Source organism: Acipenser ruthenus, chromosome 8, assembly GCF_902713425.1.
Source record: "Acipenser ruthenus chromosome 8, fAciRut3.2 maternal haplotype, whole genome shotgun sequence".
In the NCBI taxonomy this organism is placed as follows: Eukaryota; Metazoa; Chordata; class Actinopteri; order Acipenseriformes; family Acipenseridae; genus Acipenser; species Acipenser ruthenus.
In genome coordinates this window covers 20,072,629-20,091,145 of record NC_081196.1, presented here as the reverse complement: position 1 = coordinate 20,091,145, position 18,517 = coordinate 20,072,629, and the positions used below count along the sequence as shown (strand labels likewise).

The 18,517-nt window shown below is 35.9% G+C and overlaps 1 protein-coding gene across 1 annotated transcript in view; it reads left to right on the top strand.

Moving 5' to 3' along the window:
- Positions 1-18,517, top strand: part of LOC117972646 (1,4-alpha-glucan-branching enzyme-like) — a 268,712-nt gene that overhangs the window by 85,729 nt on the left and 164,466 nt on the right. The window contains exons 5-6 of the mRNA XM_059028691.1: positions 10,120-10,245; positions 16,049-16,184. Coding sequence (XP_058884674.1) covers positions 10,120-10,245; positions 16,049-16,184 — 262 coding nt within the window. The remainder of the gene's footprint in view (positions 1-10,119; positions 10,246-16,048; positions 16,185-18,517) is intronic.

Sequence of the window (18,517 nt, the reverse complement as noted above, 5' to 3'; positions counted from 1 at the left end):
TTTTGAATCAGCATTTTTGGAGTTTTGCAAAACAATTGCTGAAATACATAATTGTAGACCTCTATTTCTTGTAACTTTGTCCTCATCCACCAAAGCAAAACTTTTGCTACAAATTTTTTTTCCTAAAGTTCTTGGTTTTCGAGAAATTGCTAGAAATCATAAATTTCCATTGGGGTATATAAACTTTTGAATACAAACTGTATACAAACCAAGAACTTGGCTGCAGTTTGCTCTTGCTAGTTTATTTTGTCATAACTGGAAATTACCATCATGGGGACCCAAAACACAATAAAGGTGCATTATTTATACTATTTTGTAAGGATTATTCTGCAGTTCTCATAAAAACAGCTGGGGGTTCTATTTGGTTTCTCAAGGAACGTGATTATAATCATCCAGTTTGACTCAAGGAGGACATGGTTTTCATCCAATGTGACTTGGAGCCGTGGTGGTTTTTCGCATGTTAACTTGTCTCCACATAGCAAGCAGGATTCATGGAAGGGAACCAGGATGTTGAAGAGCACTATTACTCTATAAAGCCACGGAACTACAAGCACTGCTCATGGACTGTTCATATGCATGATTGATTCTTTAAATTTGTAAATCTATTGGCATATCCACTAAATAAGCTTGTGTCTTTAAATAATGATAAGACCAATAAAAAAAATAAATAAATAAAAAAAAAAACACATTTACAAGGAAAATATTAAGCTATAAAAGTTACTAAGGATGTACAGAAAATAGCTGGTAAAACTATACCTGTATTACCTACTGGGGAAGGTTAGAGGTTTGAAGGGAAAAGGGCAACTGATATAAATCCACAGACTGTGAGAAACAGCCTGCTTGACATATAACTGAATGGAAAAGGGCTTCAGAATAAACCATCAGTTTGAAATACTAGCTGCAGAGACCTTTGCTATGGAGTCCATTAATACACATCTTTCTTGAACAAGATCTAATGGAGTCAGGAAAGCAGAAATTGTATTTTTCATGCTTCAGGTGGCTAGGATGAGAGTTCAATAAAAAGTGTGTGCTGCCTGGTTCTTAAAGATGCAGTGTCCTATTCAGTTTTTTACAAGGTGAATAGTATACTTTATTATAGTATTCTATATAGTATTATACCCCATAGAACCCTGTTAAACAAAGGGAAATTGGTTTTATAATTGTAGAACTCTCTTTATGCATTTAGGGCTAAGTTTCAACTTACAATTATTGTCAATTTAACAGTTATCATCCCAGATAACATAAAAACTAAGTGAAGCTTAAAAGAAGTTAGACCGTTCTGCCTTACTTATTTATCCAATGCATCCATCTCTTATTGGTGGTTTTGATAGGGTAGTATGCAAGGTGTATATTACATAAGGATTGTAACACAAGGCAGCTCAGTCTTGAGATTTACACACAAGGTGCAAGTTATTCAGGTAGTAGCAGGAAGTAAGCTGTTTGGTTCAGAGTGGCCAGATTAGATTGCCATAACCATGTCCTTTAAAAACATATTCAACCATTGGTTGATTTGATTGTGTTTCCATCATAGCCTCCTGCAACTTGTGATGTGTTCAGACTGTCAGTGGTGAAAGTGAAACCTAAATCAGAGAACAAAGTCTAAATCACACATACACATTTGCAGCCACAGTAATTTAACTTCGAGGCTTGCAATCTATCATTTAGTATTGTTTTAATGATTGCCTGTCTTTCGATTGAAATGCGCTTTAGCTAAAATGCCTAAGGCTGTTTGTTTACTGCTTAATTCATGATTATTGCTTACCAGTTCTTCCTCTAGTCAATGGCATAAATCTACTGCACCTACTACTGATGCTGATGATGTTTGTCTTATACAAACGGTAGTGTGTTTTCCATCCCTTTATGGCACACATTGATTCAGCAGGTCCCCCTCCTCTATTTGTGAATTGCTCATCTCCATCTGTACAATGCATCATAAAGAATAAGATGATACCTTTTGTTCCAACTGATTGCTTCTCTTGATTTTGATTTCTTTGTATGCTTCATTCTCCTCTTTGTCAGTTCACATACAAGTACAACCACTGGCATAAATGTGTAACTATTAAAATATGCAATTTGAAAAAAGATCTCCAGTACCATTTTTTGCACTTACAAAAACTTATAACGTAATACTCAGCAATAGAGAGATAAGTACCAGTATGAGTGATTTCTACTTATTTATGCATGCATGTGCTATTCACTAATAGGGCATGAAATTGCTTGAAATATAACGTGGATAATTGCTTCTAACCAATATCTGCCAGGATAAATGGCTCAGAGGAACAGACTTGTTTTATATTATGTTCCAGAAAATTATAGTAAATCCTACCAAAAGTAAATTTTTTCCATAAAATAAGTAGGCCTATGTGAAATCTTTATCAGGTCAATGTTCACGGAGTAGAAAAGCTGATTGAAACATGCAGTATTCTGAATTCAGCACAAATATGCTGTTTTGAGATTAACACCATAGACATATAATACACTGTTCACCCAGGTCTACTACAGCATGGACACCAGTGCTGGTTTGTGGTACAGGTGGTGGCCATTTGTTCACCTCTACAGTAAATATCATATTGGCACATTATTCACAGATCTTATAAGATGATTTCTAATCTTACATACAAGATGGTATATTGGCAGTTTGAAGTCAAGTAAAGCAAAAGCAGCACATGAATAAACATGATGGTGGTGAAAGTCTCTGGTATACCTACACTCCATACATTCTGTAATTCTCCCTTAAATAACACAATGCAATTAATGCATTTCTGATTTCTGTTCTAATATAGCATACAAATACAATGTAGTTCAAGGATTGCTTAATGAAAATCTCACGTACTTCACTACAGTGTCTATCACGAATGTGACAGGTGGATAGTAAAATAATAGGCTTCATTACATCTACTATTGCTCATTGCCTCTCGCCCTTGTCCCTTCCTGGTTTGATCCAAAGGAATAATTTTTCTTCAGTCACGTGAGAAACACATTTAAAGCTTTGTTGGTGGTGTGCTAGACCCCTCAAAGTGTTGACACATTGGGGGTTCTATATTAAGTTGATACATTGAATCCCATTAGGGGTGGGCTTTAACACAATACTGTGAGTGAGACCGTTAAACAAACAAACAAAAAAAAAAAAACCAGCATGTTTTTATACCCTAAATCAATGGTTCTAACTATAAATCTCTGGAGTAACTACCACATGGTTGGGGAAAATAGGGCAATACTTGTGTGTGTGTGTGTGTGTGTGTGTGTATATATATATATAATATATATCACCTTATTTTCAAACCAGACCTAGAAGTGTACAATATACCTGGTAATAACATGTGACCCCACAGACTGTATTATGAATATCACTGGCTTAAAAGGTTCCAATGGAACATACAGTATACTTAACAACAAACTGATAAAAATCCTGGAATTTATATTTATTCTGAAAGCCTAGCTACAGCATATGTAGGTCCTATTTTACGATACATCCTGTAAAGTTCATTCTTCGTGCATTTTCCTAAACTAGAGGGGATCACGTGCTTGACACTGCTGTGGTCTTGTTAACTTACACTGAGTAAATCTCCATGCAGCAAATTGCATACTTCACTTCAAAACCGATAATTACATTTGTTATAGATCAATGGAAAGATGTCCTACACTGAATGTTAGCAGACAAAATCACAAAGAATGGGCCTTCACTTTCATTATCCTGAAGCTTTTCCCATTGTTTCATGTCAATACATTTTTAAACGCAACAGATTTTTTAAATTTAATTTTTGTGCAAAGTATTTAATTTGCCTGCATATGGCACAGCGCATTTGAATACAGTTAAATTAGTTCTTGTTTAGAATTACTGATGGTTGAAATTCCCTAAAAACTGTTTTATCTCGACTCGCTTCTCCACAGGCCCTATTACCACCCAAACAGCCCTTTATTCTTGCAGGTGTGCTCTCTGTCAGTAATTCTTGTTTCATTAAAATGCAAAGGAAAAGTATACTCTTGAAATTATGGGTTTGCTGGTTCATCAGCTCTCATGCTAAACCGCAGTCATTTTCTTGACTGCGTGATTGTAGATGCAGTGACTCCTGTATCCGTGCGCAATGAGTCACTGTGCTATTTCTATTGTCAGTCTGCAGTGCTAGATAATGTGACTTTCAGTCCTGTTTTTAATTAAACAGGAGTCTACATACATAGCTTAAAATATTGCTTTCAGTTTTCACTGTTCCATTGCTTTATATATATATATATATATATATATATATATATATATATATATATATATACACACACACACACAGAAAGTTCCTTGAATGCTCATTCCACAAATGAGGATGGATGAATAACCGATGAGTCCCTGAAGGGAACAGTGGGTTGTATACATGAGGCATCCTTACAGCATATACTCATATGTTCATGGTGTATTCTGTTTCATAAAACATAGTATGCATGCACAACTTTAGTTTAAAAGCTGTCTCTCCTTGTGGTTTAAAAGAAAAGTGCACCAGCTTTGCAATGTGGACAATGGCAGCGTAAACCAGGGTATATCCTGCTGAACGTGCGATTGGGCCTGTACTCCAAATTGGGCCTGTACTCCAGTTTCCCCCAATCACATACATTGGTACTGTATGTTGATAATATTTGCCTCTATAAAGCGATAGTCTTATGAAAAAAAATGCCACACACCAAGTGAGCTAGAATGGCGTGGTTCCAACCGGTTGGAGGTTACAAATACTCTGGAAGAAAAGCATCATTTTTAAAAAGGGCTTTACTGTATTGTGATTTTTATTGTATTGTGAACCTCCTATTGTGAGGACCCTAGTGATGTGCAGCCTGCTGACATTGAAACAAAGTTGAGGTAACTCGCTACTTAAGTAATGCGTTACTGTAATAATATTTTGTCAATAACGAGGTAATATAACACATCACATTTTTAATCTGAGTAATAATATTAGTTACTTCCTGCAAAAAAGAAACAATTTTGTCTCGTTACCTTTTCTCTTTTATACACCTAGTGGTTTTTTTTTTTTTTTAACCCCGACTCGCCAGACTGCTTCAATGTCGGAGCCTAAGCCCCGATGACGATGTCTCAAGGCAGTAAGAAGCTGTGGAGCAATCAAATCAGTTTTTCTGAGCCTTGTCATTTAATAAGACTAGCACTAAGAACAAAAACATGTATCCCTACATGCCAGTTTTGATGATACACTTCAAAAACACTGCATATTTAAAAGTTTAATAGGACAAGATCGAGAGGAGGCTTACTTGACTGTATGTACCACTTTTATTTATATGTTTGCTTGCTTTCTTACACAGTGGTGGCCACATTTATTGCATCACCCCATCATTTTTACGGTTACTGCTTTATCACCATATAGACTTTTTTGTTGCTCATTTGATATTCATAGTTTTATTGAATTTTAACATTAGTATGATTTTCTTTTCATAATGCAAAATTATTGAAAGTCAGGAAATATACAGTACATTGTTTGTTTATATGCCAAAAATGAAATGTGTTTATACGGCAAATATTGTAAAAACCTGTTTGACACATTTAATACATTTATTACCAGACATATATAACAGTTAAAATAAACAACAGTCACAACTGTTTCGCAGGACAAGACAAGAGAAAGAAATAAATTGAGTAATATGATACTCTTTTTTTTATTAAGTAATAAGTAAGGACATCATATGGTATTTTTTCTGAAGAAACGAGTAGCGAGTAATAAGTATTTTTTTTTCAGAAACGTGCCCAACTCTGTTGATTAGAATACACTTACTAGAACAAAAGTGATGCAGATCTTGCAAAAAGTGTAATAAGGCCAATATAAAAATGACTGGTAATTTCTTCCCTGGTGAAACAGTGGGTTTGTTATACATTTTCCATTGTAAAATCAGCTTTTTATGTTACCTATAACTCTAATTTTTATACTTAAGCTATGGTGGGTGGTGATTTGTATAAAAAATGTGTGAGTCTAGCCACACAAACCTGCAAGTTTTTGACCAGGCAAATCAACAAAGACATACAAGATCTTCAATACATTGGTTTACATGTAATAATACAAGTATTGGCTTTTTGCCTTGCTATTTTGTAGTACTTTACAGCAATTGTGGTTTTTCCATGTAGTGTTTTTTATTTTATTTTTTTTTCAAATTTGACTATTGATATAATCCAGCTTTCTTAAAATGGGTTTACAAGAAGATTTCAGTATGTGTTGAAGAACATGGCACTTCTCTGTTAATTGCTGCATCCTTTTTTATTTTTATACATATTGTAAAGAAGCAAAGTAGTTTTTCTTATTTAAACCTATTCTTAAGTTAGCCAGGACTACTTTCAGCATATCTCGGTTGTTAATAAAGAACTTATGGTACAGCCTTCTTGTGTAGTAGTAAGTTGTGAGTTACGAAAGGTTATGTCACAAATAAGATGGTCACTGCTGAAGTCTTGTGAAAATGGTACGAATTTCAAACTTGTTGCCATGTAAAAACCTTGGTTTTTAGTCAATTGGCCTTTTTTTGTATTTGTTTTTTTTAGCATAAGGTGATTTACCCCTTGCTAAGTAACACAATCCTGGGGCCTGTTTCATATAAGATCTGCGATTGCAATGTGCTTGCGAGGACACAGGTCATCACTGTGAGTGTTTCATAAAACACTTGATGAGAAAAATCAGTAACTCAGTAATCAACTTTAAAGCAAAGTGAGACAGATTTACATAATTACATACAATGGCAGGCGTGCCACGGAAAGCCAATTTTTTTGACAGAATAAATTGATACAATTATTGAATTGGTTGGTTAACACAACTCAATTCTATTCGGCAAGTTGTCAGGAAGTTTAGTCACAAAAAACTGTAGAAATAAATTAAATGAAGGAAAAGAAGAAAGGCTGAAAGACCTCTGAGGAGGAAAAAATGGTCTTAATAAAATTGAAGTAGCTGTTGCTGGTATTGAAAGAGGATAAGCAAAGCAGATAGCAAAGCTCTTCCTGCTACCTTTGACCCAACATAAGTAAACATGTGTTTTATTATCCATCTAAGTAAGCAATAATGAAAATACATTAATAGTTACACAACTTGTTAATAACATGTATTATTATTATTATCATCATCATCTCATCGTCTACCAAAAGCCATCCATCTCCAATATCTCCACTGGAAAAGCGATCGGCGATATCACAACTAAATAAAATTGCCATTTCTACTCCCAGGGTATCGAAAGACAGCATCTAACACAGACATTTTGGCATCTGAGAAGGCTGGAATATTAACGGAATGAAAACCTTTCTTGCACATGTACAGGTGCTCATTCACAGCAGAGACAACATTGCTATTTGACATCCATCTATGACAATTTTCTTAATATAATACTTTTTTTTCTATAAACTCAAAGTTAGTTCAGCATGCACAATAAACCCAAGATGGACTTCTGGGTTAATAATGATTTTTAATGGTTAGACAAAACTTGTTTTAAAGTTTTTGTTTCAGATCTCTTAAGTTACGTTAAAACTTATTAAATAAAATCCATTAAGATTCATTTGCTTACATCAAAAATATGTTTGACCACCGATTAGTTATTTCCCTTCTTGGCAATTGGTACTTTGATGTTAATTCTTCAAAGTCTGTATACGCATCAAGAGGATTTGAACAGTCCCTAAATACTCTCTCCCTTCAGATTGCTCTGCCATACCGACGGCCAGCTAGTTGTATGAGCGGCATGGTATGTTCAAACAGCATTTGCAATGAAAATTGCTACTTGCGGTTGCTATCTGGCTGTTGCAAGTTTCAGTCAAAATCGGCGATGACGCAGCCCTGCGAAAGTTTTATGAAACCCAAATTTTAATCTGCAAGGTGCCTGTGACTACGATTCTGCGCAAATCACTTTTATGAAATGGTCCCTTGCTTTCTAGAAGTCTTCCTTGGATACCCTAGCCTTGCAAGAAAGGTTAAACAATGGTCCCCATAATGCTGCAATATGTGTCACACTGCACGCCTAAAAATTGAGGTTCTCTGTAATATTCCTTTGATTACAGCTTGCTTTGTGAAGAATTGTTATTTATTTAATTGTTCAATTCACATTTCTTTTTTGTTTTAGGGGTTGCTTAGGCATTCTTTTCAAAGTTCAATAATGATCAGCAGGCAAATGTTGGTAGTCCCAGTTTCTACCAGATTTCCAAGAAGTACCTGATAGGGCTGTGTCTGAAGGTTCGAAGGTTCGTTCGCTAGCCAGGGATTCGAAGATTGTTTTAAAGGTTTTTGACAATGTGTGAATACTATAAATCACACATTAAATGTCACTCACATGCAAAATTCGATCTTTTTGATTTGTATAATGCATATTACGTAAACAAATGTTATTAAAATCCGCTAACTAATCGTTATATGTAGCAACAAAGCAGTGGGCTCGTACCTCTAGTGGCTGTATTGCTTCAGTAAAATATGTGAATTATTATTTATGTCTTTGCAGACGCCCTTATCCAGGGCAACTTCCAATTGTTAAAAGATATCACATTATTTTTACATACAATTACCCATTTATACAGTTGTGTTTTTTTGTTTTTTTTTACTGGAGCAATCTTGGTAAAGTACCTTGGGATTTTTTTTGTTAAATGCCCAAATGTTAAAAAAAACTGGGGTCTGAGGTCACTTGACAAGCGTATCTTCATATTATTATTATTATTAATATTTTAGTAGTAATAAAATGTTACTGATAACCTGCTTGGAATGGGGACTGTTAAATAAAGCTTTGTCCGCTGCCGTTGGTGCTGCTGCAATGCAAGCTGACTGTATAGATCGCGGGCAGGCTCAGTTACGTTTAAATAAACAGCGTGTATTTTTATTTTTATTTAAATTATAAAAACATGATTACTGTTCTATATAACATATTTATAAACTACACGTGAATGTTTTAATCCATTTATATGGATTGCCTGTAAAATAATAGGATTTTCAATCAAATATAAACAAGTAGCTATAGTGACGTCACCAATAAATTATGCAAATGAGTACCTGTGACAGAAAGACAATGATTCTTGGTGGTAAATCTCCCTCCCGACCTGTGAGGGCGCTAAGTAACGGGAACAGAGAACTCTGGACTACTTGGCCTGACACTTCGTTCCGAGGGTTAAAAGGAAGTCAGTCATGTAGAAAAGAGACAGAGCTTCAGTACACTAACTCATTGACCCGGAAGGGAAATGATGTGGCAGCCGCAGAGTGGAGGAGCGGCTGCAGTCGTTTAGCAAGGGGTCATGAGTGACGGTATAAATAGGGGTCGAAGCAACATAATCTGTTCCTTCGTTTTGGTTATTATAAAGTGACCCAGAAGGACCTGTGTTTGTTGTGGAGAAAATCGTGAGTGTCTCCAGAGGCCAGCACAAACCCGGAACAGCACTGCACTTGTCTCACAGTAACTTGTATTGTACCACAATCACTAATTCACGCACAAAAGGGACTTGTGTATGTATTTTGTGTTTAATGTGGGAATACAATAACGGGACTATTATTTCGGGACCAGCGTGGGGATTATAAATGTAAGTAATACACACAGCTGTATTACTTACCAACATTATTATTTACTGTTTGTTTCGCCGTCAGGCACTGGACAAAACAAATAAAAACAAACCTTTTCACCTGGATTACAATTGTCTGTCTGTTCTTTAATCACCTGCACCTGCACACTATTAACCACTTTGCCACAGTACCATCGAAGGTTCGAACCTTCCTTCGTTAATGTGTTCCAAACCTTCGTAGGTCAAAAATTACCCTTCAGCCCTAGAAGTAAATCATTAGAATTATTAAATTATGAATAATATTGCGCTTGGTAACTCAGAAGAGCTTAATTAATAGTCAAGTACACCACTTGATTTGGCAATTGTAGGCCAACATGTAATCTCTATGCCAATATCTTAGTATTGATAAAAAAAAATGATAATAAATATATTAAGTATTTATATATATTTACATTTTTTTTTTTTTTTTTTTTTTTTTTTAAATCGCATTTCTAGATTTCACAGTCTTGGCCTTTTTAGGAGGTGGGCTCATACTTATGACCAGAACTGTCTATAAAGCATACATTACAATATAAAGCATTTAATTAGAATATCAATCAAATGACAAAACTTTTAACTGTTTCTTTCCCCAGGTTGTTATACGTAGCCGAAGTGGCCAGCTACTTTACCGAATTTCACCCTGGGCAAAATATGTGGTTCGTGACGACAACAATTTGATTTATGATTGGGTGCACTGGGACCCACCACAACCTTATATGGTAAGTCACTGGTCTTATAACAATTAAACAATAAAAGATACATAAAGTACAAAATTGCGGTTTTTGCCTTGTGTGCTTTCACTTGACATTTGATATACGTGTGTTTACAGTCTGCTCTTAATGAAAATGTTGTGTTTCAACATAAGATTTTTTATGTCTGAATGCTGTGGTTCATTGTTTTGCCAGTCTAAGAATTTGATACTGGAGGGATTATCAAGTGTGTTTGAACAGTTTGCTGCATAAGGAACACTGCTTGTTTTTGTTTATTAATACAAATAATAATAAAATGTGTATTTTTATTTACTAGCTTTGTTTTAATGACTATTGTGAAAATCAAATCATTGTGCCTTAAGGCACTACTATAGCGGGCACAATATGAGCAGGCAGTAATCTTATGTAGTAATCTTTTTTATTTTCCGGACATCACAAAATGCAAAACAAACTCTTTAGAAATAAAATGAGCCAACAGGCTGTTATATACCTAAGGCATGCCTTTACAGCCTCCCTTTAAGTAACTGTACCATACTTTTATCAGAATGTAAGCTTTAGGTGAGACAGGGAAGGTAGCCTCAAAGTGCATCTTTTGTTTAAAGTAATGCAAGGTTAGCTAATGCTGTCATCTCCTTGTACACAGCACTGTTCCTATGCATAGCACCACACTTCTATCAGGTAAAAAAAGCAAAGAAAAACTACATCTGAATATTAAAACCCTAATTGTCTCCATTAGTGTGCCCAAGCCCAGAGATACTCAAAAATTCCAGTGTATCTTTTATTCTTTTTTGACAACCAAGAGATATTCTACTACACGATAATAATAATGATAATAAAAACAATATTATTATTATTATTATTATTATTATTATTATTATTATTATTATTATTATTATTATTATTATTATTATTATTAATACTAATAATAACTAGATGGTAACTTTACAAGTAAAGTTGTGGGGCTTGCCTTATTGGGAAAGTGGTCAAAGTAGCTGATTTGTGTCAAAAGTCACATTGTTTACTAATTGTCTCATGCTTAGAATGTGCTATAATTTGAAATTTCTCAAATGGTCGCCATCTCACAAATGGTCGCCATGAGTTTACCATTCTATAACTGTGATATAAAGGGCCACTTTTTTCCAGAAAAGATAAATACCTCTAATGCTACAAGCTGTAATGACTCTTTCTAGTCATGTAACAGTTTTTTGCCTTTGATTTTCCTACCAGGTGTCTGCTCTTGGGGTCTCGTACACAAAACAGATGCAGAAACTGGCATCTGCCCAGCCCCTCGTCAGTTATTAATATAGACAAAGTGACAGTTGAGTGTCTATCTTTAGGAAGGACTTTAAGCTTGAGTTCACCTTGGGCAATAGTTTTTTACATGATTACTAAATTGTCGGTCACACTTTATTTTAAGGGCCATTTTTTTGTTTATGAGGTGTTAACAAACAGCTAATAAACATATTAATGTACATTATTTAGTTTCTGTTAACTGTTAGTAAATAATATATAATAGGCCAGCTAAAACTGCAAACACCAGAGCCCTATGGATGATCAATCAAACACCAGAGCCCTATGGATGATCAATACCCAGTCGATCATATGCTTGAAATTGGTTCAAATTGTTACTGTAGTAATGTTTAGCAAATTAAATCAGGTTTTTATTAACCCTAACCTTAACCCTAACCCTAACCCTTAGCTAAAAATTAACAATGTTTGTTAAGTTAATAAACTAAAAAAAGACCCTTAAAGTAAAGTGTGACCAAATTGTCTTCTATTTCAGTAATTTTCTATTATACCCTTACATTTTTATTGCAACTGTAAAAAGGGACCAATGTTAAATTTATTTTGTTAAAAAGTTTTGCTTTTATTATTTGCAAATTGTAATAAATGTGTGAAAAATACTTTATTGAAAGGGAATGTTAAAATACAAATTTTAAATACAGTTTGAAATGACATCCTTCGGAATCATTATTGCTGCAACTGCGCTCACACCCGCATCCCTGCCTAAACAATTAAGCGTCGACAGTTATGGGTCAACAAATTTTATAATCCCATTTAAATTCTCTTTATATTTACCTGCACCTCAGTCATTCCAAATGTGGCCTCATCATGGACAGGGCACATAACCAAACAAAGTCACTAAACCAGCTGTGCAAGCTAATTGAATAGACCATGTCCCTAGAGTTGTTCTGAAATGGATGACTTTGTCATGTCTCAAAACGGGGTACATGTTAACAGAAAAGAAAGTGATTGGAACTGGGAGCACTGGGCAATAAAAAATGACATAGCATAGCAAGTGGAAATAGACAAACATGATGACAGGTATCTTCATATGACAGATGAGTAGTCCACCAAAACACCCACAGATTGATTTGAAGCCTAACTTGGGGTTATTGTTGATATCGGCACTGCCTGTGTTTTAAATGGTCAATGTTACAGGTGAGCAATGTTAATGTCATGAGTTTCTACTTGGGACCCAGGGATCTTGCTGTAGACCATTTGGAAAAGGTCACAGGAATATCCCTACTCTCCCTTTTAACTAAGGGCACTTTCACACCTCTTGATGGATTGAAGTGTGGTTCGATTCCCTTGGAGTTATATGTGAAACCTCTGAGAACTACGTAATCACACCAGGGTGCGCATCAAATCAAGTGAACCGAGATCACTTGAAATGGTGGTCTCGGTTCGCTTGGAAGTTTGCCACTTTGCTCCATTTCAAATTTTTGCAGTGTGAAACCATGGAAGTGACGTACTTCAGCAAGCACCAAAAGGTCTCTCCCCTACTCAACACAGGACTTGTCAAAAGTACACACCCGACAACACCATAATGTCACATGTTCACAACAGCACATCACAAAAAAAATTCTATGGGGCTGATTTACTAAGCGGCGCAACCTGGGGCTAATCAATGAAATGACACTAATACCAGTGTTTGAGATTTACTATTGCAGCATGCGCGTTCTTGAAGCATAATAGCAAAACTGTCACAAGCAAAGAAAAGTCAAAGGAAAAAATATGAAATGATGTAGCACATGTATTGTGTCTGGCTTTATTATAATTGTGTCATATACACTTGCAGGGAAAACATTGTACCAAGACAAAGCGGCACTGTCTGTACAGACATTAGTCACTGTTGCATTTGCGCTGCTCCTCCTGAGTTTAGTAAACCAGCTCCTGCTGCATCTATCTCACCACAGTTGCGTATACAACATTTACAACAAGCTATTATTAGTAGTATTATCATCAATAACAGCTAAATTGCAGTTGGTTGAATGTACAATATATACATATTTTTCATAATCGTGATTGTCTCTGGCATTTTCTCCAAAAGATCAGTGTACTCTTTTGGCATGCTACATTACTTCGGCAATGACTTGTAAGCACCAAATAAACCAAAAGAACATGGACAACAGCACAGCCACAGCACGTAAAGTATTGTCCATCATGGGCATGGAGAACTTCCCACTAGTAATCTGCAAGAGAGCAGAGTGATTTGGAAAAGTGCAATGTGAAACCAATAAAACTGTAGTCTGGGTGAAGCTGCAATTCAACCTAACAAACAAATTTGAATGCACTTTAAAAGAAACTGAAGTAGCTTGAATTTTTCTGGTGTGAAATGAACTGAAGCAAACCTGAAAAAAAAAAATGTTTTAAACCAGTACGATACTTGTTTTATTTAGTGTTTGTTCCGTGTCTGTTGTGTGTGTCTGTTTTTGGGCATGGTGCCTTTTGTTTTGGAAAAGTGTTTTGTTTAAATTTTTTGTTTGTAATAAACGTGCGCTCCAGCGCATTCAACACAAGAACTGTGTCCGGTCTTGTTCCTGGCCCGACGTCACCACCAAGCCTGTCCATGACATATGGTGTCAGAAAAGTAGGGAATGGCTCCTACTTAGCAAATTTAGTGTTTATTCTGTGTCTGTTGTGATTGGCTGTTTTGGGCATCGTGCTTTTTGTTTTGGAAAAGTGGACATATCAGTCCGCCACAACTGTCGGTAACACAGAATAAATGACAATTCCTGAAGTGAATTTTACCTTAAACAACATGACAAGTGTGGAAACCTTGTTTGGCAAAGAGCCGTCAAACACAGAGCAGCCAGGAGACCAGACAGCACCTCTCAAGGAGAGAAAAAAAAAAAGTTTATGAGTGGGTGAGTGAGAGTAACACAAATATAGACGAAAACTGTCACGATAGAACACCTTAATACAGTTCTACGACAATTGTATGCCTGTGTCAGGAATAGATCCAGAGAGCCGTATGGCATAAGCAGTTACGTGGGGCTCAGAGCGGGCTTAAACAGACACTTAAATGAACTGCTCCTGAGCCGTAACATTAATATACTGTGAAATGCAGAGTTCAACTCTGCCAACAATGTTATTAACTCATTTTAAACAGAAATAACACTTTAGTATATCTATTAGAACGTCATAGTTTATACATTTGTCTAATTTAAAATCACTTTGAAAAATATGAAATGAGTCTTATTTGCTATTTTTTACCAGTGTGAGCCATTGTATAATAGGAATATTGCACTCCAGGTTGTGTGTTGTGCTGGGATAACATCATTTCTTGGGTGTTGGACACATTCGGCCTGCGGCCTTGTGATGTTATCCCAGCACAACACACGCCCTGTCGTGCATTATTCATTTTAATTTACTCTCAATTGGCTTTTCTTTCAACCCCATATGACAAGAATTACAGTTTGACACCTCATGCCTGCCGCAATATATGCATTTTTTTTTTTTTAGCCGTATAACACATTTATTTATTTATTTATTTATTTTAGTGTCTCTTGTGAACTTTACATTAGACCAGGATCACACTGGTCTCTTTTAGAGGCATTGAGCCCTATTTAAATTAATTAAGCTGTGGCACAGTGGCAGCAGCAATGTTAGGAAAAAAATGAGAGAGAGAGAACAATTTTTGTTTGAATTTACACAAATGACAAGTCTTCCCACTTTGTGCTTTAGAATGTTGGAGTTGCTGACTGCAGCAGACATATCTTGGCATTTAAAACCATCAAAACAGTACTATGCAGTTTTATCACCAGTTCTTTCCTGCTTCATCCTCATTATAACGATCTTCGTGTAGCCTGGAACTTTCACACATTCCATAATGAAAGGGTTGCACCAACACATTTTTTTATTAAATTGAGAACTACTTTTGCAGTAAGGAAATCATACAAATCCGAATACAATTTAAATAATTACTGGAAATAATTAAGTATCAGGCTAATTTAGATTGGGTTTTCCTTGAAAACTCTGCTTCAAATCAAGCAATTAGCTAGTGTGTTAGCTAGTGCTTTTTAATGTTATTTAAGTGAAAAAAACTAGGGATTTTAATTACAAGCATTTACTAAAGCTTGTAATTAAAACATAAAAAAGGAAAAACTGTCAGTGAAGGTTATTATCCCAGCTAGGAATGCATTTCCCTATTGACATTGTATCTGGAATTGCATTTATATGGTAAAAAAGTGGGATTCAATATAATACGAATAAATAAATAAAATAAACACCAAACTACAGATTTGACATCTGCTATGGTATAATTTAATTATTATTATTATTATTTTTTTATGATCTAACTGTGTTTCATTTTTATTCAAATCAGAATATTAATAACCGAAAGCCATGTGAAGTGACAGACTCATACAAGGACCATTTCAATCCTGTCACATCCGTGCACATGTATTTATTGTCAGGAAGATTATAGTTGGTATTTAGTTTTTCTCAGTACTTAATCATATGCATACCATTGGGAAATTAAACAATACCTTACTGTTGTATTCTTTTTTTCCTTTATGTTTCACAGCACAAGCATTCTCGCCCCAAGAAACCACAGAGCCTACGGATTTATGAATGTCATGTGGGAATAGCGTCCCCTGAAGAGAAAGTGGCATCTTACAGCAACTTCACATACAACGTTCTTCCCAAAATAAAGGACCTTGGTAAGTAATAAACTTATGCAGACAAAACAGACTGTATCAACATATGTTCCCTGTTGTAGACATATTCTACACATTAATAAATTCCTGTTTTTTTGGTTCAGCAGATGACAGACCAAGCTTTATTAAAGGTTTTATTCTGCTGTATAAGAAATGGTGGGAATGTTACAAGACATAATGGAATCTACTGTACTGTAGCTAAGGCTTTGATTTTGTCACAGAGGTTTGACGTGAATTTGAAAAAAAGTGAAATCTTGGAAATGGATGTAAAAACACTTTTTTGATTTAGCCCCTTTTATTTCCTTGAAAAAACGCAATATGTCATGCACTGAAAATATAAATTTGCGAGTATCTGTAAATTGTTTGGTTGTGTATGCACGCAGCATTTATGTGTAGCTATGTAGGTCAGCGAATGAGATAGAAACAAGCATGTAAGTCGGTGATTAGCTAAAATGCAAAAACTAAAAATGTGAGTGAGCTGTTTTCTGTAAAGACAGAACAACAAATGCATTGGAGAACAGAAGTTTACCAACTTACAGTGGCTTTCTTTAGAACATGCTGTTTTTTGCAAAATCGTGGAAAGCTCTATTGAAGCCTGGTTCATACAGTACTTCTGTTGCAGATGAATGCGATACGTCAGGCACAGACAGCTAAAAGCTGTGGAGCTTCACTATTTGCTGTACAGGACGCATCGTGTCACAGCACTTTTCAATACGCAAAGTAGTCGCAGCTCCTGTTCATACTTTAAATATAGACTGCATTCGTGAAATTGGATGCGTTTAAGTAGATGTGTTGAGTTTGTACCTCTATACAAGAGGATAAAACAAAATCAAAAACAACATTGTTGGTACATCCGTCCTCTCAACCAACAGAGAACCCAAGAGGGAGCATTTCAAACATTATTCAGAGAGATGCGGGTATGTGACACTGAGAGATTTATTTATTTATTTATTTTTAAAATTGGAATCATCAATTATTTTACCCCCAATTTTCTCCCAATTTGGAATGCCCAGTTATTCAGCCCTGCTCACTGCTGCAACCCCCACACTAACTCAGGAGAGACGAAGATGAGTACTCGCGTCCTCCAAAACATAGGCCATTAGCCATCCGCTTTTTTTCTTACTGCAGGCCCGCTGTGAAGCCATTACAGAACTGCATTGTCAGAGGACCATGCAGTTCTAAATTGCACACAGGCAGGCCTGCAGGCGCCCGGCCAGCCACAGGGGTTGCTGGTGCATGGTGAGCCAAGGACTCCCCAGCCGACCTAAACCAAAAATGCTAAGAAAATCGACTTATATAACATTTTTTACTGTATATAGCCGCCAGTGGTGGCACGTCATAAGAGGTTACGGAGGCTAAGCCTACGTGTAATTTTGTAAAAGTAAAAAAAGCTTACGTCATGCATTCCAAGGTCTACTGTATTGCTATTGGCTAACATGTAGCCTCAAAATGGGTGGGATTCTGGGTTTATTCCACCTGCAGTCACCTTCTGCCAAGTTTTACTGTATTTGTATCGGCTACACAATGCAAGCTTGCGGCAAGCCTCTGCCACTCATAATTAGACTTAGTCTTTTGCTAGTCAGGTGTCAGATTCCACACACTCCTTTTATGCTCTGAGCACACTCTTAAACTCAGGGGAGACGTTTAGGGAGGACACAGAGATGTTTTGAACTACTGTAAGTGGATTGTTCATGCACTGGCTTAAGTAATCAAGAAAAATCACACAGACCCATTCAAATTTTAAGTTTTAAAGAATCAGAGCAGTATTAGTACTCCTTCGGTTTATTAAATGCTTAAAAATGGATAGAGTGGTTACAGACCACGTCGGATCCCAGCTGACATTCTGGACAATCTGGACATTCCAGTGCCTTTACAGTGATTAAACAACGTTAACACTTCAAAACAATTATGGATATCACATGTTTCACCCTTAGGCAAGACATGCAAAACACTAAAGCGCCCACCGCTAAATCCTAAAGCATCCAATATGTCTCTCTCTAAAGCTAAAATATAATTGCTATCCCTATAGCAATGCTTCAATATAAGTGAGATATAGATTATGCTTACCTCCCAATATATGGAAGTTTTTGTATATAAGTCTAGACAAGAGCTGTCTTCAAAGGCAGAGGCCAAAGAGCAACCAGCTTTTCAGAGATCGTCAGAGAATGGACCAAACAGCTTGTGTTACCAAGTTGAATGATACTTGACTGGAGTCTTGCATTGGCTTTTATAGAACTTTTCCTCCTCTTCGTGCGTCAGAAGATTTAATTAAATTTAAACAGTTGGTCTGTTTTGGCAGCTCTTATCTTTAAGTGAATAATATATTTTAAAAAGTC